This window comes from Astatotilapia calliptera, chromosome 4 (genome assembly GCF_964374335.1).
Source record: "Astatotilapia calliptera chromosome 4, fAstCal68.1, whole genome shotgun sequence".
Lineage (NCBI taxonomy): Eukaryota > Metazoa > Chordata > Actinopteri > Cichliformes > Cichlidae > Astatotilapia > Astatotilapia calliptera.
This window is the reverse complement of record NC_137425.1, coordinates 35785263-35805370: the sequence shown is the minus strand read 5'-3', so window position 1 is coordinate 35805370 and position 20108 is coordinate 35785263. Positions and strand designations below refer to the sequence as shown.

The 20108-nt window shown below is 41.6% G+C and overlaps 1 protein-coding gene across 2 annotated transcripts in view; it reads right to left on the bottom strand.

The window, feature by feature from the left end:
• Positions 1-14827, bottom strand: part of LOC145428432 (stonustoxin subunit alpha-like) — a 21455-nt gene extending 6628 nt beyond the window's left edge. The window contains exons 1-5 of one of the 2 annotated variants that reach the window (XM_080300589.1): positions 14406-14827; positions 13280-13542; positions 13015-13186; positions 9378-9551; positions 3896-4069 (exon numbers count right to left, since the gene is read on the bottom strand). In XM_080300589.1, the coding sequence (XP_080156715.1) occupies positions 3896-3951 (56 nt within the window). In that variant the 5' untranslated portion in view covers positions 3952-4069; positions 9378-9551; positions 13015-13186; positions 13280-13542; positions 14406-14827. Of the gene's footprint in view, positions 1-3895; positions 4070-9377; positions 9552-10045; positions 10106-13014; positions 13187-13279; positions 13543-14405 lie in introns of those variants that run through there. The other variant, XM_080300590.1, reaches the window with a different exon arrangement.
• Between the last annotated feature and the right edge of the window lie 5281 nt (positions 14828-20108).

The following is a 20108-nucleotide window of genomic DNA, read 5'->3' as shown; positions in this document are numbered from 1 at the left end:
CTGTCTTATTTGCACAGAGAAAGTTGCGCTGCACAAGGAATACAATTTGAAACGTCATTACACAACTAGACATGCTGAGCTGGATGCAAAATACCAGGGAGACGAGAGAGCGAACCAGGTTGCCAGTCTTAAAACAGATCTACTGAGGCAGCAAGATTTCTCCAAGAAAGCAACCAAAGAGAATAATGCAGCAGTCGGAGCCACGTGGTTAGTGAGATGATTGCTAAAGCAGGGAAGCCATTCACAGAAGGTGCATTTGTCTAAAAGTGCATATTGCAGGCTGCAAATATAGTCTGTCCGGGAAAGAAAGGTCAGTTTAGCAACATCAGCCTTTCTGCCAACACCGCAGCAGATCGCATTTCTGACCTGTCAAGTGACATTTATGACCAACTGTGTGAGAAAGCCAAATGTTTCAGTGTATACTCAGTCGCTCTTGATGAGACCACAGACATCACCGACACTGCCCAGCTCCCAATGTATGTCCGTGGTGTTGATGACAGTTTTGAAGTGATGGAGGAGCTGCTCACAGTAATTCCAATGCATGGCCAGACCACCGCTCAGCAGATATTTACAAGCTGTGTGATGCCATTGAGAATGTTGGTTTGCCATGGAAGAGGTTTGTTGGAATAACAACAGATGGAGCGCCATCAATGACAGGGAGGAAACATGGACTGGTGGCACAAAACAAACTGGAAGAGGAAGGCGTGGAGGAGGCCATTGCTCTGCACTGCATCATCCATCAGCAGGTCCTTTGCAGCAAATGCCTGAAGTTTGACAATGTGATGTCTATTGTTGTGAAATGCATCAACCAAATCAGATCCAGGGGCTTAAAGCACCGAAGGTTCTGTGCTTTTCTAGAGGAAATGGAGTCAGAATATGGGGATGTGCTCGACTTCACTGAGGTACGTTGGCTCAGCAGGGGAAATGTATTAAAGAGACTTTTTGAGTTGAGAGCAGAAGTGAAGCCTTCATGGAGAAGGATGGAGGTAGTGTTCCTGTGCTAACTGATCCCAAAATGGCTCATGGACTCAGCTTTTCTTGTTGATATGACACATGAGCTTAATGTACTGAACAAGACGTTACAAGGCCAGGGGCAACTTGTCAGTGCTGCCTATGACAACGTGAGAGCATTCTCCACAAAACTGGCGCTCTGGAAAGCTCAGCTCTCTCAGACAAACCTTTGCCATTTCCCAGCATGCAAGGCTCTCGTGGATGCAGGCACACCATTCAGTGCTGACGAGTATGTTGATGTCATTTTGAGGCTACAGGAGGAATTTGATCACAGATTTGCTGACTTCAAGACACACAGAGCCACCTTTCACATTTTTGCGGACCCCTTCTCCTTTGATGTGCAAGATGCCCCTTCTGTGCTTCAAATGGAGCTCATTGAGCTGCAGTGCAACTCTGAACTCAAAGCAAAGTTCAGGGAGGTGAGTGGAAAAGCAGACAAGCTTGGACAATTTTTGAGAGACTTGAGCCCTAGTTTCCCTCGGCTTTCCCGAATGTTCAAGCGGACCATGTGCCTTTTTGGTAGCACATACTTGTGCCAAAAGCTCTTCTCCACTTTGAACTTCAATAAGTCCAAGTACAGGTCCAGACTTACGGATGATCATCTTCAAGACATACTGAGGGTCGCAACTGCTTCCTCCCTCAGGCCAAATCTGGCTCGGCTATGCGAGAGGAAACGCTGCCAGGTCTCTAGCAGCAAGGAGTAGGCAAGAGAAGCCATGTTCAGAAGAACAGTTCATTTTCTACAGTGTTCCATTCATGTTCAGAAGAAGGTTATAGAACTGTTAATACAGACATTTCAATCTAAACACAGCAGATATAGAAGACTGAAAGAAACACACAAGTTCACTGACTAAAAATATCTTATTATTGTTTTATTTATGTATTACTGATTGATTTGTTTTCTTATTAATTCTTAATTTGTTTATTTATTTTTCATATTTTGTGTTAAAAAATAAAAATAAAGAGATTTGAGAAGATTGGAATTTTTTAACCATGCCTTTCCTGTGGAAAACCTAATGCGGCCCAGCCTCACCCAGACTCTGCCTGCAGCGGCCCCCAGCTAAATTGAGTTTGAGACCCCTGTCCTACACCATAAATCAGTAAGAGAGGGTACGACCTCTCTCATGGCCCCAAGTGGTGTGTGCATGCCAGAGCACTCTGGAAGGCACACAGAGTCTTTACAGACTACTCAGGATCAAACCTCTATCATTATGCAATCGATTATACAACTCTAAGCATATATGAGTAAATATTTCTAAGCATCAATCAACAATATAAACCTTACAGCTGGTTTTAATAACAGAATTCATTTGTTTCTCAAATGAGAAAGAGCTATCGAGAAACACTCCTAAATCTTTAGTTCTGAACTTTTCCAGTGGGCCAAGGTCAACATTATTAGATAATGCTAATTCTTTTCCCTTACATTATAACAATGTGAGGAGTTAATGCTAAGTATACTGCCATTAGCGGCTAATTCTAATTAGGGGTGAATAATTATTAGTAGCTAATGCTAATTTGACGTGAATTAGCATTATATTAGTGAGGAGTTAATGCTAAGTAGGCTGCCATTAGTGGCTAATGCTAATTTTAGACTAAAAAGCATTAGCAGCTAATGCTCATATTGTTTTCCTTTGCTTTGTAAGAATGACAGCAGCTAATGATACGAAAAGTCTGCCATTATTAACTATTGTTAATTTGATGTAAATTAGCATTATCCGATAATGGTAACCCTTTTCCCCTGCATTATAACGATGTCAGGAATTAATGCTAACTAGGCTGCCATTAGGGGCTAACTCTAATTAGGTGAATAATTATTAGCAGCTAATGCTAATATTGTTTTCCCTTCCCTTTTAACAATGTGAGCAGCTAATGCTAATTTGATGTGAATTAGCATTATATTAGTGAGCAGTTAATGCTAAGTAGGCTGCCATTATTAACTAATGCTACTTTGACGTGAATTAGCATTATGTGCTAATACTAATACTGTTTTCCCTTAATTTTTAACAATGTAAGCGGCTAATTCTAAGTACGCTCTTGTAAATAGCTAATTCTAATTTAGTGTGAATTAGCATTATTCAATAATGCTAACACTGTTTTCTCTTACTTATTAAAAATGATAGTAGCTAATACTAATACTCTTTTCCGTTGGGTAACAACGATGTGAGGAGTTAATGCTAAGTAGGCTGCTTTTAGAGGCTTATTCTAATTAGGGCTGAATAATTATTAGTAGCTAATGCTAATACTGTTTTCTCTTTCCTTATAACAATATGAGCAGCTAATGCTAATTTGATGTGAATTAGCATTATATTAGTGAGGAGTTAATGCTAAGTAGGCTACCATTAGCAGCGAAAGCTAATTTGAGGTGAATAAGCATTAGTAGCTTATGCTAATACCCTTTTATCTTGTGTTATAATGATGTGACACTTTTCTCTGCTAAGGATTTGTGTGACCATGATGGAAACTCTGATAAGCTAATGCTGCTAAGCTAATGCTGTTTATGGGCCCTGTTAGAATCAATATTTCATTCTCATTCTGTTGTTTGACAACAATAACAGAAAAATGTGCACTTGAGAACAAATTTATTGTGAATTCAGCTGTGAATGTACAGTTTGTCATTATTTAAGCTTCCATTTCCAAATGTTAGCTGACACTTTATTAGGTACACTGGTATCTATATCAGGTACACCTGTGACCTAAATGTTCCTGCAAACAGACTCCTTGGAGACCCCTACATAAATATCCATGAACTATCCAGCTAGACTAGTGTGTCTGTCCCTGAAAATATTCCTGCATGTGTGATTGTTCATGTGTCATCTGCAGGAAGTGAGTGAAAGACACAGGAAATGTTTCCAGCTCTTCCTCCTCTATCAGACATTCTTCATACCTGAGAGTGTCCAGTCTCCAGCCTGGATCCTTCAGTCCAGCCGACAGCTGCTTCATTCCTGAGTCACCTGGATGATTGTAGCTCAGGTCCAGCTCTCTCAGATGGGAGGGGTTGGAGCTCAGAGCTGAGGCCAGAGAAGTACAGCCTTCCTCTGTGATCAGACAGCCTGACAGACTGCAGACACACAAAACAACAATCTATCTGTCAACAGTTGTTTTCTCTTTGTCACAATAACATCTATCCGTCCATTGTAACTTTAGGGCGATCGTGGCTCAAGAGTTGGGAGTTCGCCTTGTAATCGGAAGGTTGCCGGTTCGAGCCCCAGCTTGGACAGTCTCGGTCGTTGTGTCCTTGGGCAAGACACTTCACCCGTTGCCTACTGGTGGTGGTCAGAGGGCCCGGTGGCGCCAGTGTCCGGCAGCCTCGCCTCTGTCAGTGCGCCCCAGGGTGGCTGTGGCTACAATGTAGCTTGCCATCACCAGTGTGTGAATGTGTGTGTGAATGGGTGGATGACTGGATATGTAAAGCGCTTTGGGGTCCTTAGGGACTAGTAAGGCGCTATATAAATACAGGCCATTTACCATTTACCATTTATTTATAAGTGACAATACCCAACAGACAACAACAGTCATCTGAAGCTGTTTAACAGTGTAAGGTAACCGCCTCCACTGTGAGCAGCACTTGGTGATGGTGGGAAGAAGAACTCCCTTTGACACAAAGATCCTCCCAGTGAAAACAGGCTCCAGGAGGAGCATCTACCATGACTGGTTGCAGGGTGAGGGGAAAGAGAAGAGATGAGCTCAGAGAGACAAGAACAAAACAGAGAGACAAAAGTTAAGGACATGCAGTAGTGACATATAAAAGCATCAGGAGTCAAAAGAGGGGAGAAGAAAGCAGAGCATCATGGGAAGTCCACCAACAGCCTATAGCCTATAGCAGCATAACTAAGGGATGGTTCAGGGTCACCTGATCCAGCTCGAACTATAAGCTTTATCAAAAAGGAAAGTTTGAAGCTGATCTTCAAAGTAGAGAGGGTGTCTGTCTCCTGAACTCAAACTGGGAGCTGCTTCCACACCCAGTCCAACATAGCCAGGCTTTCTTTGCTGCTTTGACAAAACCTCAAATCCCAGTCAGAGATGATGAGCATCATCACAGTGATGATCATTTCTCTGTAACCCAGGCTTTCTGCTTCAGGATCTGTGCACGCTCACAGAACAAGGAGACCTTTCACTAAATGGATGGACTGAGCTCAGCCTACAGATGAACTGGTGCCAGAGATCATAAAGAACATCAAACAGTCAAATTCAACACTTTAATGGAAATATGAGATTAATGCTGCAGACAATCATGAAGCTGCTGAATTCATGAACATCAAGAATGCAGCGAGTGGTAAAATAAAGATTTGACCTCAGTGTGCTCAGTGTTCCTGTCTATTCCTAACATATTCCTAACATGATAGCTGCACTTTAGAGCTCTAAAACTGGAACTGACACATGTTTAAACTCTACATGTTACTCAGTACATTCAGTTCTGACACTCGCCCACAGTCCAACAAAGGAAACATGGAGATCACATCAGTTTGTCACCAAAGTCTAATTATTAGGGCAACTTAACCTGTTATTATCTCGTTAACTCATTAACTGATTAACGTCAGCAATTATTTTAATCACAGTTTTTAAAATCATGATTATTGTGAAAGTGCTCACTGGCTCTGAATATAACAGCCATGGGTCACAGGAGGGATGTTGATCAGTGCTGGCTTGAAATGGGCGTCATTATGCGTCTCAGCCAATGGGAGCATTGAGGGTGGGCCTAATACTACTGCAGCGCTCACATGACCCAGGACAGAGAGAAAGGGGCGGGGACAGAAACATGGAGACAGGTACAGAGCTTTGACATGTTCATTTTAAACTGTTCCAGGAGGCAGTGTTGATACAACTAAAGTTATCTGTTGTTGAAGAAGTCGGTCTGAGGAACGTTCTTAGGATCAACAAATGACGGCATGTATGAGCCTCAAGACGCAGCGTCACAAGAAGAACACATGAGCTGTAGAAAAAGGAGAGACTACGAAAGCCACGGCGTTACAACATGAACCAGCTGTTGGTCTCTCTGGAGACTACTGGGCATAGCTGGGTAACCATGGTTACCTGGGAGTTACAGAAACGTGCAGAACATGTGATTCATGTTGCACAGCAGTGGGACATTTGAAATAAAGTCAGCACACTCAGTACAGATAGTGCATCAAATATGATGCTGCTGCCAGACGTCTGCCTTTGAACACGTCCCTGCATCGCGCACAACACCAAGGTTGCCATGGCAATCACAGCTGACAGGGACAAAGTGCACAGCTGGAAGCCTGCAGGTATATTTAACATGATGTATTTCTCAGTGTCCTGTCGGTGTGTGAGAGACAAACAGCCTCTGTATGTGTGTGTAAATACAGCATGAATATGTAGAGGACATGTTTGTGGATATAAGTAAATGAAAGCTCTGCGTCATTTGAATCTTTGACTCTTGTTTCTGTTGCAGGTCTGTGACTGAACTTCTGGGAGGACAAACGTTGGTTTCATGCTCTGTGATTCTGTGTTTTGTCATCTCTCTCAGGTGATGGAGAGCTCAGATGATGACCCCTGCCTACGTGGCCACTTCAACTGTGAGAGACAGAATGTGAAAAAAAAATCCATGAATCCACATGGTAGGATTTGTAAAGAATTTATTGGTAAATCAGGGTGGAAAATAAGTATTTGGTCAATAACAAAAATACAACTCAATACTTTGTAACATAACCTTTGTTGGCAATAACAGAGGTCAAACGTTTACTATAGGTCTTTACCAGGTTTGCACACACAGTAGCTGGTATTTTGGCCCATTCCTCCATGCAGATCTTCTCGAGAGCAGTGATGTTTTGGGGCTGTCGCCGAGCAACACGGACTTTCAACTCCCGCCACAGATTTTCTATGGGGTTGAGGTCTGGAGACTGGCTAGGCCACTCCAGGACTTTCAAATGCTTCTTACGGAGCCACTCCTTTGTTGCCCGGGCGGTGTGTTTTGGATCATTGTCATGTTGGAAGACCCAGCCTCGTTTCATCTTCAAAGTTCTCACTGATGGAAGGAGGTTTTGGCTCAAAATCTCACGATACATGGCCCCATTCATTCTGTCCTTAACACGGATCAGTCGTCCTGTCCCGTTGGCAGAAAAACAGCCCCATAGCATGATGTTTCCACCCCCATGCTTCACAGTAGGTATGGTGTTCTTGGGATGCAACTCAGTATTCTTCTTCCTCCAAACACGACGAGTTGAGTTTATACCAAAAAGTTCTACTTTGGTTTCATCTGACCACATGACATTCTCCCAATCCTCTGCTGTATCATCCATGTGCTCTCTGGCAAACTTCAGACGGGCCTGGACATGCACTGGCTTCAGCAGCGGAACACGTCTGGCACTGCGGGATTTGATTCCCTGCCGTTGTAGTGTGTTACTGATGGTGACCTTTGTTACTTTGGTCCCAGCTCTCTGCAGGTCATTCACCAGGTCCCCCCGTGTGGTTCTGGGATCTTTGCTCACCGTTCTCATGATCATTTTGACCCCACGGGATGAGATCTTGCGTGGAGCCCCAGATCGAGGGAGATTATCAGTGGTCTTGTATGTCTTCCATTTTCTGATGATTGCTCCCACAGTTGATTTTTTCACACCAAGCTGCTTGCCTATTGTAGATTCACTCTTCCCAGTCTGGTGCAGGTCTACAATACTTTTCCTGGTGTCCTTCGAAAGCTCTTTGGTCTTGGCCATGGCGGAGTTTGGAGTCTGACTGTTTGAGGCTGTGGACAGGTGTCTTTTATACAGATGATGAGTTCAAACAGGTGCCATTCATACAGGTAACGAGTGGGGGACAGAAAAGCTTCTTACAGAAGACGTTACAGGTCTGTGAGAGCCAGAGATTTTCCATGTTTGAGGTGACCAAATACTTATTTTCCACCCTGATTTACCAATAAATTATTTTGTTCTTCTCTTGTTAGAAAGACGCAGTCCCAGCAGTTAGCTTGTCTGCTAGTTAGCTGAGAGCTAGCTCAGTTGTACATTGAATACCAAACCGTGTAAACCAGGGGTGTCAAACATATGGCCCGTGGGCCAAATCCAGGCCTTGAGATAATTTCGTATGTCAAATATTGATGAATTTTCAGGCTTGCTGATAATCAATGTGAGCACGGCTGAGATGTTATTCTGATGAGCAAACCATGTGGCCAAACACTTTAAGAGACAGACTGGGATCATACCATTATGTGAAAGAAGACGGAAATGTCCCATAGACAGCAAGGGTAGTGGTAGAGACCAGTACACAGAGAAATGGGAGCTGTATTGAAATGCAAGCGTGTCAGGAAAGAGTGAAAAGGCAAAATGAGCAGCATCTGGCTGCATTTCAGTGATATTGGAGAGCACAAAGCTGAGTGCAACATTTATACAGGAGATATACAGGAGACGCTGAGAGTAGAACTGATAAAATTAGGAGCTGGCTAAAGTGAGACCCATTTTTATTTCCACCCATTTTCCATTGTGGAGGACAAAAGGTTTCAAACTGGTCCAGGTCTTAAACCTCACGTGTTCTTCCTAATAGCAGTAAATGGATAGAAATAAGGCTTTTATGAAAACACTGAATAAAACTTGCTGCCTTTAAAAAGCCTAAATGTACAGTTCAGTATTGAATACTACATAAAATAAACTATATATAAAGTGTGTCTGAATGGCAGAGATGCAGAAATATGTGCATATAGCACAGAGCCACGGCTCAGTGTCTGAATGAGTCTCACAGACCTGAATGTGCTGTTGAAGCCATTTATAATTATAACGTAATTCTTTACTCGTTTGATCTGCTCCTTACCACAAGCCACCAGACGTAGAAGGTTTTGGACTTTTAACTATATTTTCTCACGTTTTACAACTTTTCTGACTGTTAAAAACCTCGTTATGGCCATTCATGCTATACAAAGTAATTAGACATGTGTGGTATCTACAGAAACGTCAGAATCTCAGCTAAAAGTTCACAAAACCATCTCAACAACCACCAAACAGCTGAAACAGCAGGTGAACAGATCACACAAAAAAGATGTAAACACAAATCCCCCTGATCATCTGTTTTTTAAACATGAAGCGTCATTTTGGACGTTCATTTACTGCTGGTTCAGTGAATTTTGGTTGGACAGTGATGAAACCTGCAGCCTCAGAATCTGTGAGAAGTCTGCTTTCAGCTCGCAACAGCATTGTTGTGTTGTGTGGATCCACCTCTGCAAACTCATCACTGTTTCACCATCATGTTTCTACTTAGACAATAACAAAGGAAGCAGTTCCCAGGAACTACTTCCTGTCTTGTTAACATAAGAGTACGTTGCCCTTCAAAACACCTCCACTTCTCCTCTTATTAGAGGACTGCCTTATTATTAATCTGCTAATTCTGTCAGTTGATGAAAGAAAAATGCTTGATCTCACCTGAGAGTTTCCAGTGTACAGTGTGGACTCTTCAGTCCTTCAGACAGAAGCTTCACGCCTGAATCCTTCAGGTTAATGTTACTCAGGTCCAGCTGTCTCAGATTAGAGGTCTGAGAGCTGAGACCTGAGGCCAGAGCTTCACAGCTTCTCTCTGACAGGTCACAGTGACTCAGTCTGAAAAATAACAGATAAACAATTACAAAAATAAAACACTTATGTTGAAGTGTAATGAGATACTATTATATTTAGCAATATTTCATCTTGTTTTTGTCAAGAAACTGAGCACTGATGCAGAGCAACATGTGGAGAGAATCAGAGGAGAAGAAGTGAAGAGAGAACAGCAGTAAAACAACACTGAATTGTTCAGTGTGCTTTTGATATCAACAGGATGTGTCAAATTTCTTTATTTTGTATTTGTTTTAGTAGAATTGATGATTATCACTTAGATAACAACCACAGGCCAGGTCTAAATTGCACTTTGGTGACAGTTACACCCAGAAATATTTCAGAAACGTGGACAATTTGTGCTCCATTGTATTCAGTATTGAACAAACCGAGTACCGATGACCACTTAATATTTTTGATATTTTATTTGAGTTGTTCCACCTGATCTGTGTTAACTAAAATAAACATTTAAAAGCTAAAGCTATGATCACATATGTACTTACAGAGCTTTGTTGGAGGCTTTGACCACTGGCAGCAGCCTCAGAAGAGCATTTTTAAAGGCTCATGTTCTCACTTAGATCATTTATTTCTACTTACATTTCATTCTGGGAAAAATGGGGATTACTTTGAAAAAGGGAACTATTTTCCCCAAAAATCAGCCCTGGATTAGTAAATCACTCCAACATGTTCTCAGGCAGAAGAAGCTGTCTTGTTATGAGGGAGAGAAGAAAAGTAAGTAAGTAAAACTTTATTTATATAGCACGTTTCAAGATAAAAATCACAAAGTGCTTCACAGAAGCTAAAACCTAAAAATAAAAATCAACTAAAAGCAAGTTTAAAAAGATGGGTTTTTAGCTGTTTTTTAAAAGCGACCACTGAGTCCACAGATCTCAGGCTCAAAGGGAGAGAGTTCCACAATCTGGAGGCCACAGTTCCAAAAGCTTTGTCGCCTTTTGTTTTCAGCCTCGTGTGTTGGACAGCAAGCAAGCCCTGGTCACATGACCTCAGGGACCTGCTGGGAATGTATGGATGTAAAAGTTCACTTATATATGTTGGTGCTTGTCCATGCAGGGCCCTGAAAGTCAAGGTCAAAACCTTAAACTGGATCCTGAATTTAATGGGGAGCCAGTGCAGCTGAATCAGCAGGGGTGTGACATGGGAAAACTTGGAGGACTTGGTCAGAAGCTTTGCAGCAGCGTTCTGAACAACTTGCAGACGATCCAAAGAGGCTTTACATAAACAAGTAAACAAAGAATTACAGTAGTCCAGACGAGATGAAACAAATGCATGAATGACAATTTCTAATTCGGAGCGCGATACAATGGGACTCAGCTTAGCAATGTTTCTCAAATGATAAAAACAGGAGCGAACCAAAGATTTTACATGGGCATCCAAAGTCAGAGCTGAGTCAATACTAACACCAAGGCTCCTGATAGACGGTTTTGCAAATGTAGCAAGTGGACCTAAGTTTTCCATAACACCAGGTACAAAATTTTTAGGAGCACAAACAAGAACTTCAGTCTTCTCCTCATTTAGTTGAAGAAAGTTTCCAGCCATCCAACATCTAATGGAGTCTATGCGCTTGTGCAAAATCTGTAGCTTGGAAACATCATGGGGCTTAAAGGAGATGTATACCTGAATATCATCTGCATAGCAGTGATACGAAATGTCCTTAAAAGTGCTTAATAAGTGTTGAAGAGGAAGTAAATACAGTAAGAACAATAAAGGCCCCAAAACTGAACCTTGCGGCACACCATAGGTAAGAAAAGTAGAAGAGGAACTGTACTTAGAGGTAGCCACAGAAAAGGATCGTTCATGCAAATAGGATTCAAACCAGTCCAAAGCAGCCCCTGATATACCCACCCAGTCTCTCAGCCTATCTAGCAGAATATGATGGTCCACAGTATCAAAGGCGGAGGTCAGGTCCAACATCAACAGAACGGAGCATTCTCCTGCGTCACATCTCATCAAAATGTCGTTGGAGACTCTAAGAAGTGTAGTTTCAGTAGAATGAGCTCTACGAAAGCCAGATTGGAATTTATCCAGAATGCTGTATTCATCTAGAACAGCTATAAGCTGCTTAGCCACAACCTTTTCTAAAATCTTAGAAATGAACGGTAATTTTGAAATCGGTCTGTAGCTACTGAGAAGAGAAGCATCAAGCTTAGGTTTTTTTAACAGTGGGTGAATAACAGCATTCTTACAATAAACAGGGACCTGACCAGAAACCAGTGAGGTATTGATAATTGTGAGCACACAGGGACCAATAGACTGAAAGACATTTTTAAACAAAGATCCAGGTAAAATATCAAGAGAGCAGGAGGATGCTTTCATTGAATTAACCAACTTGACCAGCTCAGGTAAGGACGCAGGTAAAAATCTTTCTAACATTACAGGCCTAGCTTGAGTTGGAGCAGACAAGAGAGACACAGAAGGAGAGATACTGTTCCTCACGTTACTGACTTTTTCAACGAAGAAAGAAAGAAATTTTTCACAATCTTCATTTGATGAAATTGGGACAGCACGTGGAGCAGGAGCAACAATATCACTAATGGTGTCGAATAGTACCTTGGGGTTACCTCTGCTCTTAGACACTAAGTCTGAGAAATAGGCCGCCCTCGCATCTCGAACTGAAGTGTTAAAAGAGACTAAAAGGTCCTTTAGATAAAGGAGATGGACATGCAAACGCGTTTTCCTCCATAAACGCTCAACCTTACGGCAGCAACGCTTTAAGATGGTCGACCAAAGTATTCAAATGATTGCATTAATTTAGGTAAAGAGTTTGATGGTTGACCCAAAAATATTAAAATATCATCTGCATAGCAGGCTAATTTATGCTCCTTTTCATGGATATTAATACCTTCTACTTCTTTATTTTGTCTTATATATTGAGGCAATGGTTCCAGATATAACGCAAATAATAATGTAGGGTGGCTGTAGCTCAGGTGGCAGAGCAGGTCAGCCACTAATCAGAAGGTCGGTGGTTCGATCCCAGGCTGCACCCTGGCTCCATGCCAAATATCCTTGGGCAAGATACTAACCCCGTGTTTGCCTACTGGTGGTGGTCAGAGGGCCCGGTGGCGCCTGTGTCCAGCAGCCTCTCCTCTGTCAGTGTGCCCCAGGGCAGCTGTGGCTACAATGTAGCTTGCTATCGCCAGTGTGTGAATGTGTGTGTGAATGGGTGAATGACTGAATGTAGTGTAAAGCGCTTTGGGGTCCTATGGACTAGAAAAGCGCTATACAAATGCAGGCCATTTACCATTTAAATGTCATTTCAAGTTTAACATGTTTGTAAGCTTGTTTTCATACCATACAGAAATGAACAGAAACCCAATGTGATTTAGAAAATGGACAGCTGTATTCCAATTTGTAGTAAAGGTTTACCAGTATGGTCCAGTGATATATTGTGTTGTGGGAATTAAGCAAATGCTGTAAAGGCATGCAAAATCTACCATTTCCAACTTACACTTACCACCCTCGTCAGAGTAACGCTGTGCAGAAATGAGCAGCTGATCCAATTCTGTACTCTGAGACAGATTTTTGCAGTCTTTGATGATCCTTGGCTTGAAGAATGTTGGCCACTTTGCAAAGAACTTTGCAGACACTTCCTCCCCAACAAACAGCATTGTGAAGTCTTGGTCAATCTTAAACACAAAGTGTAACAACAGAAACAACACTTTAACAAGAAAACAAACAAAGGAACCACAAAGCGGTCATTAAATCATTTTATGCCTTACCAAGCCAGGTGTATCCAGAAATCTTGGGAAAAGGTCCAGGACAGCAGAAGCTGTGGCAGGTTCTTGAACCAGTTTTTGCCTATGTTGAAATGTCACCTTCATGTTGTCTTTGACACGTTTCATGTCAGTTGAGTACCTCTTCCTTGCATTTATCACCTGACAACGGCCTCACATTTGAACACAAGTTGCGAAGAGTCTTGGGGCTGTCTTGAAAAGCTGACTTTGATTACTTCATCTCTTCTCAGGAACCAGCATATCACCACCTTCCAAGAGTAAAATAAGGTCCAGCATATAACACCATTTCTTTGCAAAATATCTAGCATGTCTAGTCCCTTTAGACTGAGCTTAAATTAATTTTGTTAAGAAAAAACATCCTTGGTCCATTTTTAAGTAGTACAAGCTGTGTAACATGACTGCAATACAGTATTCTCTCAACTATCACAGGGGTTAGTAGGAACCATATTTCTATTTTATTATTTTTATATATTTTACGCCATAAAACCCCTCCCCACTCTCTAACAAACCCTAATATAACCCTGTTATTCATTTTTAGACTAGAAAATGTTTAATGTACCACAAACAAATGTAAATCTAAAAAAAAAGAAAAATACCTACTGGCTACAGAAATGCGCACTATGATGAAATTCCCATAATTTACAAGATGTAGGGGCCATTATAGTGTAATGTAACTCCCAGGTTACCCTTAAGCATCCTAGTTCACCTAAGGAAGGGTCTCAAACTTAAATGAGCTGTCATCTCATTGGAGGGCTACTTCAAAAAAACAGAAACCACAAAGAAAACACCCACAAATATTCCTGACAATGTAGCGTTTGGTTTGTTCGTTTTTAAATTTCAAATATTGTATCACAAGACAAAACTGCAAATATGAACGCATTCCCCCCCCCCCCCCCCTCCCCCCTCACTCTTAACTAACCGATGCCTTTAATTGAACTACCAAATGAACACAATGGTCCTCTCTTTCTGGTCAGACACTTTGCAGCACTTCTGCTTTAATTGTGTTCATATTTAACAAAATAAAAATGCAGAAATAAGTGTTCACATTAGTTTTTGACTCTCGCTGAACTAACAAAGCCAATCAAACCACCTGTTTGTACTCTCTTGTTACCTCGGCCAGGTCCGCGGCTCTGAACCGTGGTAATGACACCTCTGGCTAATACGTCGGGTTGTCGGGCTTGTAGCTTTACTGTCAGCGAACACAGTGTACAGTCGAGTCTTAACAGCTTTCTTACAACCAGGCACTCATTTTGGCGGCAGTGGTTATTATTATATTTACATGCTTTCTTCTTCCATTTCTCCTCGGTAACAGCTCCTACTTTCTCCCTCTCTCGCGCTCAAACACACAACGGGAGGGGCAGTTCCACGTTCTCCCCGCAGCACGGACTACGCTGCCTATGAGGGCCCGTAACACTCTGCCCTTATTGCCTTCATATTAAATCATTTTTGGCTAATGACAAAAAAAAGTCACTTTAAGGGCCAAATTGCATTATACTTCTTCACCTCACCTGACCTGACGTGGGCCGTAAGTGGCCTCTGGGCCGCGAGTTTGAGACCACTGACCCTAAGGCTTTAGCAGTTTAATTCGAAAATAAATAAAAGGCATTTAATAAAAACTGTGACATATATTAACAAGTAATATTCATTACAGTCTGCCAACAGCCAGATTATGCTAAATGAATATTAGGAAAGAAACTGGTACTTTGCAGAGTTCTAGCTAGCTTAACAAAAACAGTTAAAATTCAAATATGACACTTAAAGATGATGTATTTTGATATAAATAATATTTTTTTACTAGTTATCATGTTACCTGCTCTAACATCAATCTAAAACTTAATATTTAACCGAATAAAACTTACCGCAGCAGCAAGAAAAAGTGGCGACTGAAGATTCTGGAATGCGGAGCTCCACAGGAAATGAAGGTGTGGTCTAATTTAACACCCACAGTGTTAAAATGCAGTAACGACTAAAATCCACACTAACACTTTTCAGGAATCAACTCCCGATGTGTTATTTTAACTCGATTAAGTGTTGAACTAACTCGGAACTCTGTTGAATTCTGCTAACACTGAAAAATCAACACTGGCATTTTTGCTGTGTGGCCACAGTGCAACCCACAATGTGTAACTGACACTATTATATTGCATTATGTCACATTGTTACATCTTTTTAAAAGCTATTTGTGGCCTTGATTTTGGGAGCTTCAATTGTCTGACTACAGCTACCACACAGTGGTCACTGATATCATTTGCGAAAACCCCAGTGTGAGAATATTTATACGGCATATTAGTTAAAAATAAATCAATAAGTGATGACTTTTCTGGGCATTTAAGATTTGGACGAGATGTGCTGTAAATTAGTTGTGTGAGATTATATGAATCACACATGGATTTAAAACTGTCTGAGGCAGAGGACAACCAGTCCCAGTTGAAATCTCCGGCCAGCACAATTCCATTAAAATCTAAAGTAGATAGTTTTTCACTAAGTGAAACTAAAGCCTCACTACTAGCAGAGGGGGGTCTATAACAGCCCACAATGGTAATAAAATAGCCCTTGAAAAGTTGGAGCTTGAGGGCAAGAAGTTCAAACTGTTTACGAACAGGTACCGATGAATCGACAGTAACATGGAATTTGCTTTTTACATAAATTGCAACACCGCCACCCTTTCTGGGGCAGTCGCAACGGAAAAGATTATAGCCCATTATTGCAATGTCTTTGTCAATAATTGATTTAGTAAGCCAGGTTTCTGATAATATAAGAATATCAGTATCTAACTTTCATCCAAATTTTCACAAAATCAAGTTTGGGAAGAAGACTTCTGACATTTAAATGAGTGATACCAAGACCTGTTCGAGTTTTGAAATCACAAGGAGTACTTAAGAATTTGCAATCTGGACCAGGATTAGGTTGCACATTTCCAGATAAAAGAAGCAGAAGAACAACAAAACATTTTCTTTTCACAGATTTTTTTTGTAGGATTACAGACTGATTTCTCTTAGTTCCCAATCTCTTTGGGGGGGGGGGAATGGGAAATAAACCAGTAATATGGAATGAATAAATCAGTTAAATCAGTTGAAATGAGATCTCTACTGATAATCACGTTTGAGAAGTTTCTAAAAGATGTAAAATCCCACCTTGTTCCCTTTGAGAGGAGTAAGAAGTATGGTGTCTCTTGCTCCACAGACTGTTCCTGCACCTCATGTAGACAAAAAGTGGTCTTCATTACATGGTGGTTCTGGGAATACAGGGAGTGCAGAGTTATTAGGCAAATAAGTATTTTGTCCACATCATCCTCTTCATGCATGTTGTCCTACTCCAAGCTGTATAGGCTCGAAAGCCTACTACCAATTAAGCATATTAGGTGATGTGCATCTCTGTAATGAGAAGGGGTGTGGTCTAATGACATCAACACCCTATATCAGGTGTGCATAATTATTAGGCAACGTCCTTTCCTTTGGCAAAATGGGTCAAAAGAAGGACTTGACAGGCTCAGAAAAGTCAAAAATAGTCAGATATCTTGCAGAGGGATGCAGCAGTCTCAAAATTGCAAAGCTTCTGAAGCGTGATCATCGAACAATCAAGCGTTTCATTCAAAATAGTCAACAGGGTCGCAAGAAGCGTGTGGAAAAACCAAGGCGCCAAATAACTGCCCATGAACTGAGAAAAGTCAAGCGTGCAGCTGCCAAGATGCCACTTGCCACCAGTTTGGCCATATTTCAGAGCTGCAACATCACTGGAGTGCCCAAAAGCACAAGGTGTGCAATACTCAGAGACATGGCCAAGGTAAGAAAGGCTGAAAGACGACCACCACTGAACAAGACACACAAGCTGAAACGTCAAGACTGGGCCAAGAAATATCTCAAGACTGGTTTTTCTAAGGTTTTATGGACTGATGAAATGAGAGTGAGTCTTGATGGGCCAGATGGATGGGCCCGTGGCTGGATTGGTAAAGGGCAGAGAGCTCCAGTCCGACTCAGACGCCAGCAAGGTGGAGGTGGAGTACTGGTTTGGGCTGGTATCATCAAAGATGAGCTTGTGGGGCCTTTTCGGGTTGAGGATGGAGTCAAGCTCAACTCCCAGTCCTACTGCCAGTTTCTGGAAGACACCTTCTTCAAGCAGTGGTACAGGAAGAAGTCTGCATCCTTCAAGAAAAACATGATTTTCATGCAGGACAATGCTCCATCACACGCGTCCAAGTACTCCACAGCGTGGCTGGCAAGAAAGGGTATAAAAGAAGAAAAACTAATGACATGGCCTCCTTGTTCACCTGATCTGAACCCCATTGAGAACCTGTGGTCCATCATCAAATGTGAGATTTACAAGGAGGGAAAACAGTACACCTCTCTGAACAGTGTCTGGGAGGCTGTGGTTGCTGCTGCATGCAATGTTGATGGTGAACAGATCAAAACACTGACAGAATCCATGGATGGCAGGCTTTTGAGTGTCCTTGCAAAGAAAGGTGGCTATATTGGTCGCTGATTTCTTTTTGTTTTGTTTTTGAATGTCAGAAATGTATTTTTTTTTTTTTTTTTTTTTTTTTTGTCCCGTTTGGATCTTTAGCATCAGAATTGTTGTCTTAAGGCCAAGAAAGATGCCAAGCGGATTTATTTTACCAAGTGGATCATCATGGCCTTGCCATATTGGTCCATTTGATTTACCTTTATTATAATTATGAATTTATTTTATTTTCAGTTGCTACAAACGGGACAGACATGACTGGGGGATAGGACAGGGAGAAAGAATGAAAGAAAGAGAGGGAGCGAAAGAAAACCAAAGGGGAGAAGAGACGGTGAGAAGGGGGGAAGAAAGAAAAAAAAAACACAAACAAAAAAAACAAAAAACACCTGGATCACCTGTATGGAGAAAAAACAAACAGAGGAGACAGCAAACAACAAAGAGCAACATAATAAAATAAAAAAAAGCACCATCACAATAAACTAGCTAGCAGTAGATATCAGTAGATACTAAATAATAAACGATATTGTGCAGCACGCAAGATAGACAGCGCACAATGTGCTTTGAGGCAGCAGCCAAGAAAGCTGTAGTCCGCGTCTGTGAATACCCGTGTGTACACCTGTGTGGATCAGCATGCTTGCATTCCAAAGGTTTCTCCATGTAATGATCTGCTAGGGAGTGTGGGGGGGCTAAAACTAAAAACAAACTAAAAACTACTTCCAGAAACATTCAGCTTTGATATTAATGAGTTTTTTGGGTTCATTGAGAACATGGTTGTTGTTCAATAATAAAATTATTCCTCAAAAATACAACTTGCCTAATAATTCTGCACTCCCTGTATGATTTAATTATGTTCATTTCAGAAACATGTTTTCTTCAAACTCCTGTAAATGTAACAGGCATCCAGTTTCTCTTTTTTGAGTGAGTGATTAAGAACAAACAGATGTTTCTATATGGAAACACTCTGATTGTTCTTCAGTCCATCGTCTGATTAACCTGACGTTCATATTTCTGAGTGGAACTAAATGATTCCTCCATCATTTCTGTTCTCTCTGTATTCAAGTGCAACATTTGGACTTCTGTTGTTTCTGTTTGATAACTTTAAGTATTAAAAAACAAACCCAGTCTTCCACGTGTCACTTTACACCTGATCCCAGTGATATTTCATTCATTTCTGATAAAGTCCAATGGTGTTCATTTATCTGTGCTTAGAGAATTAAAGGCAAACAGTGTTCTGTAAACTTCATTTATAACTTTAATTCTGTGCCAGTAGCTCCTTAATATGACTTTAGTTTGATCAACCTGCAGCAGGTTTCTGCTCAGACTCTGCCACACACACATGTTCTGACCCTGCTGATTCCTGCAGGTCATTTAAAGGAGAGCAGCCTGTGAGTTTAAAGAAAAAAGAACATTTCGGGTCAGATTTACTAACGTCTGCAGCAGCACAACGACTTCTTTAGATGGTAAAAAGCTGACGGATTTACTGACGAGGCTCAGAGTCAGTTTGGGACTGAAAGCTGTGGACACGAGGATTTTTGTGTCCTTATGTGTTTGTAAGAGTTTCACTTTCAGGAGGAGAAGATTTAAACGAGTCACACAAATGTGAACTACAATGTCTGTGACACACAATTTATGCAAACTGCATGAAATCTGACCTGAAGAAATCCAGTCTTCTGCCTGTTGTGGTTGTTACTAGGGATGGGTATCGAAAACCGGTTCTTGTTGAGAACCGGTTCCCACTGTTTCAATTCCTTGGAATAGTTTGCCATTTTTGCAAACGATTCCCTTATCGATTCCAGTCGCCCCGAATGACGTCACCGCGTTGCGGAGCGTCATTTACCTGGCAGGAAACACGGCGCGTAAGCGGCTCAAATGCTCAAAAGCTTGGTTATACTTTACGAGAACGGATGACAACAGGGCAACTTGCAATACTTGCAAAGTAGATGTTTCATTTAAGGGAGGAAACACTACGAATATGCAAAAGCATTTGCTCACAAAACACGCGATGACCTTAAATGAATGTCGTGTTTTTAATTCCGCTCCGGACTCGTGAATCTCAACCCAGCAGCAGCGGTAACATTTGCACGTCCTCGCCCGTTAATGCGGCAGGTAAATAATCAACTAACAGTGCATATTATGTTAGCGTGATCTGCCTTATTACAAACCTGCCATCACTGTGCATTTAGGTGACCATGACGAGAGACAGAGTCTGGCTCAGATGCTGGCAGTTCTTGCTGCAGTCTAGCGGCAGCGTCTCCTTTCAGGCAGGATAGACGAATGTCACCGAGCAGAGACTCAGTTTGTGGTCAAAGGTTTGCACCCATTTGCCACAGCAGATGATTTTCAGTAAGTGAATGTG